The sequence below is a fragment of the Urocampus carinirostris genome, chromosome 5 (genome assembly GCF_059441175.1).
Source record: "Urocampus carinirostris isolate Australia breed hairy pipefish chromosome 5, RoL_Ucar_1.0, whole genome shotgun sequence".
Classification (NCBI taxonomy): Eukaryota; Metazoa; Chordata; class Actinopteri; order Syngnathiformes; family Syngnathidae; genus Urocampus; species Urocampus carinirostris.
Window position 1 is genome coordinate 31,836,078 of NC_142353.1, and position 15,822 is coordinate 31,851,899.

At 39.1% G+C, this 15,822-nt stretch overlaps 1 protein-coding gene across 1 annotated transcript in view; it reads left to right on the plus strand.

Annotated features, from left to right (window-relative positions):
- Positions 1–15,822, plus strand: part of LOC148366049 (uncharacterized) — a 153,000-nt gene that overhangs the window by 130,555 nt on the left and 6,623 nt on the right. Inside the window, exons 41-57 of the mRNA XM_088334992.1 lie at positions 2,223–2,279; positions 4,958–5,011; positions 6,613–6,666; positions 6,745–6,798; positions 6,903–6,956; positions 9,456–9,563; positions 9,630–9,737; positions 9,825–9,932; positions 10,815–10,868; positions 11,015–11,077; positions 11,519–11,572; positions 11,647–11,682; positions 13,255–13,272; positions 13,357–13,392; positions 13,474–13,500; positions 13,589–13,654; positions 15,436–15,607. Of these exons, the coding sequence (XP_088191118.1) occupies positions 2,223–2,279; positions 4,958–5,011; positions 6,613–6,666; positions 6,745–6,798; positions 6,903–6,956; positions 9,456–9,563; positions 9,630–9,737; positions 9,825–9,932; positions 10,815–10,868; positions 11,015–11,077; positions 11,519–11,572; positions 11,647–11,682; positions 13,255–13,272; positions 13,357–13,392; positions 13,474–13,500; positions 13,589–13,654; positions 15,436–15,607 (1,123 nt within the window). The remainder of the gene's footprint in view (positions 1–2,222; positions 2,280–4,957; positions 5,012–6,612; positions 6,667–6,744; positions 6,799–6,902; positions 6,957–9,455; positions 9,564–9,629; positions 9,738–9,824; positions 9,933–10,814; positions 10,869–11,014; positions 11,078–11,518; positions 11,573–11,646; positions 11,683–13,254; positions 13,273–13,356; positions 13,393–13,473; positions 13,501–13,588; positions 13,655–15,435; positions 15,608–15,822) is intronic.

Consider the following 15,822-nt stretch of genomic DNA (forward strand, 5'->3'; position numbering starts at 1 on the left):
GATTTGTCAATTTAATACCGCTCATACGCGTGGTATTGCAGTAAAACGTTTTCCATAGTGTGACGTCATTACGCACCACCATTTTGCGTTTTACTAATTGTTGATCGCTATGTTGTATTGAATGGAACCGTGTTGTAGTTGGTTTGCTGTTGAGGAATAAATATGCTTAAAGGCTGAACCACAATATCCTGCTTATCTTCTCACGCATGAGGAAACTGCGCACTCTGAAATATCCTTACCAGGAGTCAAGCCAAAACCTCAGCCCCAGAAGAAAGATTCAAAAGAAGCTAACAAAATTGATGACGCTACAAAACGCAAACGTACATTAAAAGCATCGTGGAAAGGGGAGTTTACATGGCTTGTAGCAGACGACGCAACAAAAACATTGCATGAATGAAGATGAGTAAATAAAGGTACATACTGATGGCAGATGGAAAACAGCGATGTCATATACATGCAATGAATGTTTGAAGTAGATTTATAATAAACTTAATTTTAAAGTGTTGTTCTGTTAAATATTCCAATTATCAATCCTTAATACTTTACAACAATGGCTTTTTTTGGCGATTAGTCGTCTTATTGTGTTTCAAGTTGTGAAAAATGGGGCAGGCAACTTTATGGCTGGGCAGGCAACTTTTCAGAGTTGTCTGCTAACTTTTTGTCATACGTTTCAGACACTGCGATTGGGTTTTATTGATTTTATTCTGCCCTTGATAATGGGGCAAGAAAAATTGTGACAAGGGAAAGGAAAAGTTAAAAACGGTGACAACGATCGTGTCAAAGAATAAAACGATTGCAAAATATGAAAATGGTGTACGAGTGTCTGACATTGGTGGACGAGTGTCTGCCAAAAGGTACAGTATGGTTTAAAAATGTTATATTTTCAGCTTTAGAGCAGTATGGCCATCTGTATTATCTACATAATTAAATGATTATCGTTATGGGTAAGTGTGAAGCACATTGTAAAACGCTTTGGGAGGTCTTTATTGACTTGAAAAGTGCTATATAAATGCAGACCATTTACCATTTTATGGTACATGCTGTCAGAACCAGAACAGGAGGAGGACCCAAATGCGTATCGTTTCTCACACATCTCACGCTTTATTTTACGGGAATGGGGCAGTCATGCACGTCAACACAAACGCAAGTGATTTGGCAATCGCTGGGCGGAAGAAGAAAGCCGGAAGTTTGGCGTGGAACAACAGGAAGCCAGAGGCCGATGAGATCGATACAAGTTACACGAGTAGAAACCGGGCAGATGGGGTTGATATCAGATACAGGAGACTGGAGACAGATATCAGACAGGACGAGACAGACGGGATCGATACCAGACACTGGATTAGAATAAAATATACCTTTATTATTATTGTTTGAAAATGGGTTGAACACATTGTGACAACGAAATTGGACGTGGCACTCCAGTTACACATTTTACGGGGAGAATGAAAAAACAAAAAAAATAAAAGATAATTTACACAATATTTACACAATAAAGTGTGGGGGCATGAAGAGGCAGAGACCGATATCAAACTGGATGAGATAGACGGGAACGATACCCGATACTGGAGATTGTAGCAAGGTATCAGACAGGACGAGACAGACGAGATCGATACCAAACACTGGAGACTGGAGTCAGATATCAAACAGGACGAGATGAACGGGATCGATACAGGACAGGGTACACAAGCAGGATACCGGACATAGTCAAAACACACGTCTTGCGGGTGCAGAGGTTCGTTGACGGGCTGGCAAAGGGCGAGTGAGAGCACTGAGCTTAAATAGGAGGGAAGCCAATCAGTCAATAAGCCGCAGCTGGCGCAAAACGGGCGGGGCCAATCGGGGGCGATTGGCAACCGTGACACATGCTTTATTTTGCATGTCTTTTCTTATGTGTTTTTTTTTTAAGTGAAGCAATTTTAGTGGGTCATTCATATGTGATGTAGGGCTTATATGCGAGTATATACGGTACTTGTTTTGATTTTGCTGGTCATTTTGTACTTTTTTAAAAAAGTGAATATATTTCACTATATTTTCTTTAAACTACACAATCCTTTCCTTGGGTACATTTAAGAGGTGTTTTTTTTGTGTAATCAGGGTGAAATGGTGGCTCCTGATGTCAAACCAGTTGAGAACCACTGCTTGAAAATACACTTTTTTTCACAACATTGGCCCAAAGAGTAATTCTTGCCTATGTTTTGATGATTTTTTAATGATTTTTTTAGGGTATACAAGGTGAGGACGGCAAGAAAGAAGGCCCACCAGGTTGCCAAGGTGACAGAGTGAGTTTTTCTCATTTTTTGGGGGGTTGTACAGTAGACCCCCGGGATACATTAATCTGTTATGAATTGGGGTTCGCAAGGTGAAATCACTGTGTGGTGGGGGGTAGAAACCTATGGTAAGTAGCTAGTGCGTTTCAAACCCTAGTCTATACATATCAAACTTTGGTACTACTTACATGTAGATGATTAAAACATGATAAATAGAAAGGTAAAGGAAAAATTCAATTTCATTTACCTTTGGAGTGTCGTGACTTGAACCGGTACATTGGAGTTAGTAAGTGGATGCAGAGGGGTGGAGGAGACAGTCATTTAAAATGAAAACTGATTTTAAAACTTCCGCTTGCAATGATAGTCATGCCCTTGGAAGACTTTTTGATTCAATTGCCTCCTTATTCTTTTGAAAATGCTGTATGCTGCCAGATACCCCAGGTACCGCCAGCTCAAAGACTTGAAAAATGTAAATTGTAAGTACATGTAAAATAAAAATTACATTTTGTTTACCTTGGTGTGATATGACTTGAACTGGTACATTGGAGTAAGTGGGTGGATGCAGACGAATGGAATTGGACTGCAGATCAAAAATTAAAATTGATTTTAAAACTTACACGATGATTGTCATGCCCTTGGGCGACTTTGTTGCTTCTATCACCTCCTTATTCTTCTGAAATTGGCATACGGCGGTTTATAGAAACTTATATTTAAAACATTGAAATGAAATATACTTCAAATACATGTAAAGAATAAATTGAATTTAATTTACTTAGGTCAAGTCAAATTTATTTATATATACTTAATCACAAAAATGTCTCAAAGGACTGCACAGGATTACAATGACACAATTACCTGATCTTTAAGGTGTGATTTTATTTGAGCTGGTCAGGTGGAATAGCAGGTGGATGCAAAAAGGTGGAGTCTAGAGGAATTGTTGCTTTAATGGCCTCCTTATTTTTAATAATTGTCTCAATTGTTGATTGATTACGGCCGTATTCTTTGCCAAAGTAACAATTTGTCTGCCTTCGTTAAGTTTAAGCTTTAGTAGACACTCAAACTTAGAAGGAGGACCAGGAGATGAGTTCTAAGATAAGATAATTCCATCTGGTCCTAAAAGCCCACCATTGGGCCCCCTCTTTTTATTAAACAGCAACAAGATTGGCCAAAAGTGACAATGATGTAATATTCAAAACAACGAATAATAGTGCACAATGATAGTCAAAGAAGGAACCGGCATTTTATGAATTCTCCCATTTATCCCAAAACAAAATAAACTTATAAGCCTTCTTGATAATCACAAGCTTCGTTTCCATGGTTATTAAGTTTTTGCTTCTCTCTTTAGCATAACAGCCCATCTTGGGACCCATAGCTAAGTGCTAAGCTTTAGTAGACACTCAAACTTAGAAGGAGGACCAGGAGAGGAGTTCTAAGATAAGATAATTCCATCCGGTCCCTAAAGACCCACCATTGGGTCCCGCTATTTATTAAACAGCAACATGATTGGCCAAAAGTGACTATGATGTAATAGTCAAAACAACGAACAATAGTGGACAATGATAGTCAAAGAAGGAACCGGCATTTTATGATGTCTCCCTTGCATTTATCCCCAAACAAAAACTTATCAGCTTTCTTCGTATTTCCTGATAATCGCAAGCTTCGTTTCCATGGTTATTAGGTTTTTGCTTCTCTCTTTAGCATCAAAGCCCGTCTTGGGGCCCATAGCTAAGTGCAAAAATACAGTATGTTATCACATTAAGTCTTTATGAAGCACCCAAATTCTGAACTGAATGAAGAGAAAGAAAAGCATTCTGGGCAGGAATTTCCAGGGTTGGGTAGGGTTATTTTAACTGAATTACTTTCAATTACTTTTGGATTACTCCACTACCAAATATGCTAATGAAAGACAAAAGAAACTGAATATGAATAAAATGATGACTCACAACACGTGGTAAGCTTTCTCTCCTGGCTTTGATCTCTTTGATCTCCGGAAAAAACTAACATAAAATGCGACAGAAACAAAATGAAAATAAATCCAAACATCTTGCCAACATCATTTTTGCCGTTCCATGTATTCTGTTACTCCCCAAGCCTGCACAAAATTTAGTAATTTTATTCATATTTAGTTTATTTTGTCTTTTATTAGCATATTTGGTATTGGAGTAATCCAAAAGTAATTGAAAGTAATCCAGTTAAAGTAACCCTACCCAACCCTGAATTTAGCTAATACATATCTGCTTCTTTATGATGCTTTGATGCACACCAATAGCAGGCTAGCATCTTATATGACATTAACCAATAGCGGACAGGAATCTTAGAGGTGTATGGCGCATGTAATTTACACATTCATATGCATACACGCAAAGTTTGAATTTGTTGTTTATGTCGTATGGTGGGTCGAAAACACACCTTATTCTACATTATAACGTGGAAACATCGTAAGGAAGGGACATCGTAACCCGGGTTCTATAGGGTAAAAGTAAAATCGATATGTTCCTTTCAATCCTTCAGACATAACCCAACGTTAACAAGGGTTGGTATTAAAAGATACGATTTTCAGACGGCAATGAATATTTTAGTATCAGTGGCGCTGTAATATGTTATTTGGGGAGTAGAAGAGCCCTGCGTCTGTTTTATGTTCTCCCAGGAGTCGCTCACAGGAACACATTTATTGTTGTGCTCCATGGCAGGGTCCTCCCGGTAACAGAGGTGACCGAGGAGAAGCAGGCGAAACCGGACCAGTTGTGAGTCAGATGATGATGTCCCAAATGTATTGCCCCTTTTCAAAAATTGTTGCCATATTTCAGGGTTCAAACTTCGAGATACAAAAAAAAAAAAATCACAATATTTTCTCAGAATCAACAACAATCGTGAAAAGGAACCACATGTATTCAACATTTTATATTGTGCTAAAAAATGGATTGTTTTATGTTAAGGGTCGTTGTACTGTTAGAAGGTGAACCCGCACCCTATTCTCTGGTCTCTTCTAGACTCCAAGTCGTTTTCTGCGAGAAAAGCCTTGTATTTGGCTCCCTTCTGGAGAAAAGCAACCCCAGAGCCTGACACTGCCACCACTATGTTTGACAGTGAATAGAATAGAATAGAATTTACTTTTATTGTCATTCTTTGTAACAATGCACACAGAGCGAAATGTCGATACACCTGACCCGTACAGTTAAACTGTAGCGAGCCGATGCAGCCGCAGCCAAACAGGGCGCAGCCATTTTTGTCATTAGGTGACCAAACCCCCCCAATTCCAACCTTAATGCTGAGCGCCAAGCAGGGAGGCAATGAGTACCAATGTTGTAAGTCTTAGGTATGACTCGGCCGAGGCTTGAACCAGCAACCTCCCAGTCTCAAAGCGGGCGCCCTACCATCTAGGCTACCGAGCTGGTTAAATCGAACCCCGGTCTCCCGCGTGACAGGCGGAGATACTGTCCACTATACTAACGAGGACTGTTTAAGTCAATAAGGGGGGTGTTTCAAGGGTGATGTGCAGTGTTACTTTTACGACAATTGTACTACTTTGCATTCGGCCCAATGAGCTCAATTTTGGTCTCATCTGACCACAACACCTTGTTCTACACTTTATTTGTGTCTCCCATGTGGGCCTTTTGATCATATTATTTCAGAATGGACTTTATTCTTGTCACTCGTCCATAAAGGGCAGATCTATGCAGAGTACTACTAACTTTCCCACCTCAGTTGTGAATTTGCCTGCAAATCATCAATTGTGGTCAGGGTCTCTTGGTTGCTTCTCTGATTAGTTTTCTCCTTGTTTCGGCTAAAAGGTTAGAGGGATGGCCAGGTCTCGGTCGGTTTGGGGTGGTTTTATGCTCTCTCCATTTTGCAAAATGTTCTTTTATCCCAGTCTTGCTTTTAGCTCTGCCACATTTGTACTGGAGCTGCTTAGTGTGTTATTTTGTGTTCATAATGCTTCATAATGTTGTATGTTTAGGTTCATTTAAACGGAGACTGCACGCTGTTATTGTTAGTCATTTAGGTCTACATTGGATCATTTAGAACTCATTGGAGAAATTCTAGAGTCAGTTGGCTAAACTGAGAGAACAGGGGGCCAATACTTTTGCAACACCGACTTTTCAATTTTTTTCTTGTAATTATAATATAAAATGTTGAAATCATTTGCTTCCACTTCACAATTGTCTCTTATATGTTGTTGTTTTTTAGAAACAGATTTTTTTTTTAGCTTTAATAAGTTTGAAGCCTAATATGTTGCAACTTGACAAAAAGTTTTTAGGGGGCCAATACTTTCGATAGGCACTGAATGTGAGTTTTGAGCGAAACCAGGGAAAAAAATAATAATATAGAATATAACTTTTTAAAGGGTCTACTAGGAGTTGATGGAGAAAGAGGTAAAGTTGGCGCCCAAGGACTTCCTGTAAGTATCCCATCGGTTTGATTTAAAGTGGCATCAGAGTTTTGACATGACTTGCTCAAACCGTAATGGTCATTTCAGGGACATCCGGGGCCCAGAGGACAACGAGGACCGAAAGGATCCAAAGGTGAACAAGTAAGGACTTAACTCATCGTAATGAGGAATACTGTAAACACGGTGTCGCTCAATTTTCGAAGCACGGGTCCACGTTTGATGAAATGAAATCCCTTCTGCTTCAGGGTCAGAAAGGAAAATCTGGGGCGAGGGGAACATCTGGGACCAAAGGACCGGCGGTGAGTTAAATAAACGCTCGTATATTTTACACCGTTAGTGTCACGTTTCATCGTGTTAGTCGGGAGGGGGTTTTCTTGCCTCGGAGGAGTATTTCTAATCAAGATCCATTACCTTTTTTTCGGAATAGAGTGATTTTTTTCCACAGCTATGACTGGCAGCATTAGAAGATCTTTGGTTACTGTCAGGACGGTGATTTAAGTTAATGCACGTCTTCAAACATGGATTTCATGGCAGATGCATGGATAAGCAATAAAATCAGATTAAGTCATTAAGTGACATGTGGAGGGAAAAAAAAAACGAGTTTTCCTTTTTAGTCTTTACATTGGGCACTTAACTAGATCAGTGTCTGGCATTTTTCTGTTGGGTGCTAGCCGTTTTGCATTGATCTACCCGGACACTTATTTTTTTATTTGCTGCTTTTCATACACTGGGGTATGTTTACATGAAATATGACTGCTTTGTGGATTTTGAAACGAATTGCCTTTAATGTCATTTACATCCACGTATCATGCACACAGCAAATGCTATCACAGGGGCAGGTTAGGGAGGGTTTTATGTGTTGAGTGGGTGTTACTGTGTAAACTCCCAAGTTTCTCGCTAATAAAGTCCCATGCAAATTGGTTGATTTCATTTCTTTCATTTCCGTCCCCAAAGCGAAAATGCCACAGGTACTTATTTACTGGGTGTCACAATCGTATACATCTGTGTATAGTGTAAATCGATGCTTCTGGTAAAACATGTACAAGCACATCCAAACACACGGGGCACAGCAATGGAGCACGGTACTCTGTTGATTTTGGTGTGTGTGTGTCAAGAGCCGGAATGGGATCAAGACCCAATCGCGTCACGTTCTCACACAAGCCTTTATTTTACGGGAAACAGGGAGTCATGCACGTTAGGCAGCCGGTCTGGCGTGGAAAGACAGGAAGCCAGAGACCGACGAGATCGATTCCAATTGCCTGAGTTGATACCGGAGAGGACGGAACAGACAAGACAGATAACGAATCAGGATATTGAAAATAAACAGGAGAAACTAGACGGAAACAAAACTGGAACCCGAAATTAAACAGGACAAAAAAACCCGGGAACAATACCGGACTGGAAATATCAACAGGAAAACAGGACCGAGTCAGAACCCACATCTTGTGGGGGAAATGAAATGAAATGAAATGAAATGATCTGAAATGAAATGATCTGCATTTATATAGCGCTTTTCAAGTCAATGACTTCCCAAAGCGCTTTACATTGTGCTTCACATTTCCCAATAGCGGCCGTGATCTGTGCAGCCATGTAAGGCGCTAACCTGCTTATTGGGGGTATTGGGGATTCAGTGTCTTACCCAAGGACACTTCGGCATGTAACACGGACAAGCCGGGATTCGAACTGGGATCCCTTAATCCTAAAACGATCGCTCTACCTCCTGAGCTACTGCCGCCCCAGAAGTTCGTTTGACGGGCTGACAAAGGAAGCAAGAGAGCACTGGGCTTAATATAGAAAGTCAATCTCTCAACAAGCCGCAGCTGGCGCCACATGGGCGGGGCCAATTGGGCACCATGGCAGCCGTGACACACATAGGCGCGGACAATTGGGCACCATGGCAACCATGACAGTGTGACGTGAATGAAATCATCATTTAATGTCAAAAGTTAAATGCGAAAAGACTAATTATTTGCGTAATTATCTAGCCCCCACTTCACCCTAATTATCGGAATGTTCGCAAAGGGGTTTATTCTTTTGTCTCTGGGAATTGAAATGATTCTTTTGGATTTCTCCAGAAAACCAGCATTCTGTTTCCAATTGGATTATTGCCTGCATGTAAACAGAGTTACTAAAAAACAGGTGAAACTACAATGTGTTTGCTTCAACTTTATCTATTTATGATTAATCATTATTAATATAAAAATGATAATTAAAAGATGGGGCTTCTGAACAGATCTAGCCGAAATTCCTGCTGATATTTTGGCTTTTAGTACACATCAAACATCTCAATAGTGCTTTCTATGAATCAGCAAAACAAAAATAAGTGAAATCTACCAAAAACTAAAAGCACTAGCGGTTATTGTGACCAAGCAATAGCTAACCTATGTATTCAGGGTTTTTACGGGGTGGTTAAAGTGCTTAAAAAATGCTTGTATTTGACCCCTTTTTCCCCCCAAATATTGACACGTGCTTGAACTGCGGGGGAAATAATTGTAGATGCTTGAAATTGTTGCAGAGATTGACTCAAGATCTAAAAATTCCCATGTCATAAGAACAAATATTGCATGTGTAAATCGCAGATACGTTTGTGGCTCTGCACAATACACGATTTACAACAAACTTTCTGTTAGTGGTCCTGGATTAGTTTGAAAATTGGCTTTGAAAGTCCTTTAAAGGTGCTTGAATTTGGTCATGAAAAAGGTGCACAAATCCTGATGCATTTTCTCAACTACTGTTGATTTTTTCAGTCAGATAAAAAGGAACATGAATCTACTCACTTATTTGACTCTTGATTGTAGGGTCCAGAAGGCTCCCCTGGCCCTCGAGGTGTTACAGGAAGGGAGGGTCTCGAGGGGCTTCCCGGACTGGATGGACTGCCTGGTTCAGATGGGAGCAAAGGCACCAAGGTCAGACATGCGGTTTGATCAATAAATGAATCACTTTAGAGTAACCATCCATATTTTTGCATTCAGGGGAAGCAAGGAGAAGACGGAGTCTTCGGTCTCATGGGGAAACCCGGGACGCAGGGTAAAGGTGGTGAGCCGGGTCTCCCTGGATCTCAAGGTCCTTTTGGACTAAAGGTAGGCATGGGTTGATCAGCTAGAATTGTAACATCTCAATGTGTGCACCTTATTTAACAGCACATTTACTCTATATTCATCTTTCAGGGTGAAAGGGGTCTCTCAGGCCAAACTGGACCTACAGGAGTAAGAGGTAGCATTGGCGGTGTGGGAAGGATGGGAAACCAAGGAGTGAAAGGCGCAAAAGGGCAACCAGTAAGTAGAATTTCTGTATTTGTGCAGTGCTTGAAATCATTGAAAATGCTTGAATATTTATGTTGTGTTTTCAAGGATTGGAAATTGCTTGAATTTTGGGTGAAGTGCTTGAAATTGTTCCCATGTTTCTCATTAAGTCTGCTAATAAATGACACCAACACTGCTCTCTGGTGGCTTTACTTTGTCATTGCGATTCTTTTACCACCGTGAAAGACGGCAGCTGGCATCTGTTTGTATGGCATTGTCCTATTAAAAATCATCGCCCTCTAAGGGTTGCCCCCAAGAGGACAGCTGCATGCTATACCTAAAGAGGACATTAGGGCAAATGTGTATTGGGGCAATGATTGAGTATCAATTATGGACATTTATTATGGGCCATGCAAAAAATGAAGGTGGCATTTCCCAGTTGTAAATTATAATGGGAAGAACTTCCTGTGATTAAAAAGGTAAGCTTCATACAACCATCATTTACACCCAAAACCTTAATGGGGAGAGATTTGTCTAAGAAATATATTTACACACGAATTGTTCACATCCACAATTATATTTGTGATGTACTCAAGATCTAAAAATCTTATGTTTTGATACATGCAAATGCAACATTAAAAATGGCATAATGGCATACAGTGGAGAAAAAAGGTAATTGAACACCCTGCTATTTGGACTTTTCTCGTTAAAAAATCATGCAATGTGGATTCTTTTTAGTTTATCTCTCTCTCAGGGGACATGCACCTACGATGACATTTTCAGACCCCTCCATGATTTCTAAGTGGGAGAAATAGCAGTCCCTAAAAAGTGCCTGAATTTGGCCATGAAAACTGTCGACAATACCTGTATGTAAAGTACAGTTTACTTAACATGACCTGTCCTATAATGTTCTAGGGTGATGCTGGCGATCAAGGATTTGCTGGGGTGTTAGGTCTGTTTGGACCGAAGGTAAATTTCTATTGGTCTCAATACACTATTTCTAAAACGTCTTATTTTCATAAAGGCAATTGTTCAAGTCAGCTGTTTGCTTTTGTGTATTATGTTATAGCTAGCATGTAAGAAAATCATTTAAATCCCATTATTTTTCGGTCCAGGGACCTCAAGGAGACATGGGCCCAGCAGGGATTCAGGGACCTAAGGGACCAAGAGGACTCATGGTAAGTGAGTTCCGACGTTTTAACCTAGAACTCAGTGAGGCAATTTAATCAAATTTCTGATGTGGTAAGCTAACGGAAGTCTCAAGAATATCACTCTTGTTACTGACTACCAAGACAAGACTAATTGATCCAATGGTTAACATGAACTTGTGTTGAATTGGGTTCGATTGATTATGTCTGGAGAATGGGGTTTGAGGATGATGTGCTCTTATAGCAGCTGTTGCAGAAAAAAATAGTAAAACAGTAAAACTTTGTAGGTCAAATATCCCTATTTTGATCATCCTAAATCATACGATTATTTATTTTTTTATTTTAACAATTATTTTTCCACTCCTTTGACGGGCAATTGGGCGATAAAAAACGGCTCAGGGTCCACTAACATTTCGCAGACCGTTGATTGAGAAACGATGTCCTAAATCTCTTCATGTCCTTGTTTTCCAGGGCATGGACGGAGCTCTGGGTCCCGTTGGAATCATCGGCCCCAGTGGCCAACCTGTACGTACTTGTATAACATCCCGTTTGACGGTTTTACGGTCTTTGGACTGACCCTTTCTTTTCCCTCTTGTCAGGGACTACAAGGTGACAAAGGAAGTCGGGGGGACACGGTGCGTGACAAACTTTTTGACAAATCCCTTTACTGTTTGAACTGTGAGTGCTGGGGAGAATGCTTAACGTGACGACTTTTCTATTGTGCATCACCGCGGCAGAAATTACAGTGACAATAAAACCCTATGAAATTCTTGCGATCATACCAGGGATGTGCAGTTAATTTTGTGTCTAAGGCACAGTCAGATTTACAAATACTGATCTTAAGCTCTCTCATCCCTGGTACACAACACCTAAAGTTCAACTTTATCGTCAAATATGCCGTATGCACAACATACAGCACAGATTAGGGAAGGCATTAGTTGAGGAGGTAGGGCGCTCGTCTTGGGATCAAAAGGTCACAGGTTATTCCCGGCTCCTCTGTGTTATAGGCCAAACTGTCATTGGGCAAGACACTGAATCCCTAACGCCCCCGATAAGCAGGTAGTTGTCTTGCATGGCTGACGCTGCTATCGGTGTGTGAGTGTGTCTGTGAATGGGTAAGCACATTGTAAAGCGCTTTGGGAGGTTTTCATTGACTTGAAATGCAGACCATTTAACATTTAGATAAAATGACTTCATTTTTCTGGTGTGCAAACAATAAACATCCTCAATACAAATTACAAATAGCAGCAAGTTAAAAATAATACAAATAAAAAGTATATAAAAATACATAATGTTTCGACTAAGAGATGTGCAAAGCAGAGTTAACACTACAGTGTTAAATGAATAAAACATTTTTTTAAATTAATATTAATATTGACTGTTGTGCTAGTTGATTAAGATTGACACAGTCCACAAACAAGTGTCTTAATCGCAACACAACGTGTTGCTTTTGTGTACTGGACATTTCCCCGCTGATTTTTATTTCAAATGCAAGAAATGGACATGAAAAAGTTCATTTTTATAGCTGTTTTGTGGTTGTTTAATCTGGTGTGGTTTGCACAAAAACAAAGTTTCTTTCTTAAATTTGTGTCTGTGGCTTTTAATCAGGTGTGCTCTGTAGCACAGAATTTACATTCATTATAATATTATTGTATTAATTATCAATTTTGTTGTTATTTGTTGGGGGTGGCCTGACACAAAACCTAGCTAAAGACACTCACGGTGGCTTAAAGTAATACTATGTAAATTTTCATAAAAAATTGTGTTAGCCATTTTGGATGGATGGACTCAGATCGATGGATGAAATCAGATAGATGGATGGAATTAGATAGATAGATGGATGGATTAAGATAGATACATGTATGGATTAAAATATATATATATGGATTCAGTTCGAGAGATATGAATGGATTCAGATAGAAAAAGATGGATCACTTTAGATAGAGATAGATAGATAGTTTCAGATAGATTTAGGTCAATATATTTTGGTAGATGGATTAGATGGACTATACATTCCATTATGACAGGTAAGGCACTCCCATTCACTGATACCAATCTATTTAATAGCTTACCACTATCCTGTTCACATTGAAAAATGAAATAATATTGCAAAGCTATTTATTCAAGTTTTTTCATATCTCATCCTCGTTTTCTCATTATTTGAATACGGCTTGCCTTCGAGTATTGATCTATTATATTATTCACAGGGCTTGCCAGGACCACGGGTAAGTAATAATAAATCTCAGAGTTAGGCAAAGCCAGGTCTGAATAAACATCAGTATTTGAAATGCATTACCGGGGGTTTGCAGGGGTCTCCCGGTCCACGTGGCCCACCGGGACCACCAGTAAGTTCACTTTTCATACTTTACATGCATAAATTATTGGATGTTATACCGTTCAATGATGACATGTTTTTATTTCTCTAGGGTCTCACCGGTTCTACTCTCTCTCTCGTATGTACATAATATTCCTTTTTTGAACAAATAAAGGTTATGCACCGTAGACTATGTAGTTATGGATGTATTCATTGTATTTTTGCAGAAGAATGAAGCTCATGGAACTTCGTTTCAAGTCATCATTGATTCCCAGGGTCCACTCTGGCCAGAGGTGAGATTTGACAAAATACTGTAAGCTGTTTGAGAAAATCAGAAATTCGGATTCTAAGACAAATTCAAGAGTACAAAGTATTTATTTTGACAAAATAACAGTAATATTTAGGAATGCCCTGAATTTTAGGCACCGAAAATGACTTCAAAATGACAAAAAACGTATGATTGGTTGTCTGAAAAACGAAACAAAACCCAAGAAAAAATGTTCTTTAGAAACAAAAATGTCATGATGATATCATTTGTTAAGTGAAGCGAACCTTGTGAAGTTGGCTTTGGCTCAGGGATGATTAGTTTACAACATGGCTGCTAATTTTTTTTTATTTTCTCACAAAAATTTCTTAAAAGTTTCATGTGTTCCTCTGTTTCCACGCTTTTATTAACCTTTGGCTTTATTATACAGAATTAACTTGCCGTTTTAATCTGTAGAAGCATACTTTGTGTGTCATAATGAGTAAATCCATCCCCGAAGTCGATTGGCTGGCACGAAGCTATGTGCGAAGATAATTTAATGTACTATTATTATTTAACTATGGCTAATATGCGAGTGTGACTTGTTGCATTAGGCGGCTACAACTACCACACAATCAGTGCCATCATTATCAGTTTCCAATCACTGCTCACGGTCTTTTCCAATTAAAAGCGGAAATGCCACCAAAACATATTATAAGAGATAAACGGCTTCTTTTAGGATGAACCTAATTGTGTTTTTTAGATTTCTCTGTAAATTCGGAAATCTCTTTTTTTGTTTGTTTAATAATAATTTGATGAAGGTATTTAAAAACAGCAGTCAGTAATATGCCATTAATTTCATCCATCCATTATCTGCACCACTTATCCTCAGTAGGATTGTGGGGTAGATGTAGCCCAACCAAGCCATCTTCCGACAGTGGGAAGGAGATATCTTGATTTGGTTGCCAGCCAAACGTAGGGCACACAGGGACAACTCACTCGCTCATTCACACCTAGGGACAAATTGGACCGGCTAATTAACCTGACATGCATGTTCTTTTAAACTGTGGGAGGAAACCCACACAAGCATGAGGAGAACATGCAAACTCCTAAAAGGAAGGCTGTTAGCTGGATTTGAACTCATGGTCATTTATTTATTATTTATTTTATGACTTTGTTTATTTAATTGTTTTCAATGTATTTTGTTGTTAGTTTTTTCTGTATTTTGGTTAAGCGATACACATTGATTTTTTGATTCCTCCCCAAATGCACATTACAGTGCCAAATAACATTGTTAAAAATGTTTTTTTTAATCACATTGTTAACTGTATTGTTAACTGTACATATCAATCTGCCTCTTCCTCAAATCCGCCATAGAAACAACCCAATATCAAAAAAAGAAAAACTAAATTGGGCAGGTGATCTTAACACAAAAATTCAATTAGAGACTTATCTGACATTATCATTTACTTTTTAAATAATATTTTAATATAGTAAGGTACTTGATTATTCTTCTTTATCTTAATTTATTCTTTCTTCATTACATTTTTTTTTCCTGGAGTGTCACATCTAATCTCATTGTAAACAACGTGCACTATGATGTTATCAATGACAATAAAGACAATTCTATTCTACTGGATATGGCAGGAATTGTCACAAGCCATGTAAATGTATATGACTTGACTTAACTTAACTTATCTGATCTAAATCACACAATTCCCTGTACTGTATATGTTTCAGCATCCTTTTGTGTCGATGCAAACAAATTTAATCTTAATTTCCAGATGCATGAACTGAAACTATAATCTCAATCATGCTCTCTATTTCAAGCAGAATTACCACAGTGTTCACCTTCCCATGCTGGATCAGGGAACAGAGATCTTCAGGACTTTGGAGCATCTTAGCTCTCTGATCCACAGCTTAAAGAACCCACTGGGAAAGCAGAGCAATCCAGCCCGGATCTGCCGAGACCTCCACAATTGTGAGCAAAGGATGCATGATGGTGGGTCACAAAACGCTTGACAGAATGTTGCGGTATATATACAGTATAATGTGCCGAACATGTGGGACACATAGGTGAAGAGGAACCAAATTATTTCAAAATGTTGTAGTATGTTTACAACAAAAAGACAGAAAAGTAGGTGGCCGCCTCTTCTCTCAGCTCAGCTAATTGACTACAGAAGTTCCCGATGACTTCTGTATGATCCAATGTTGACT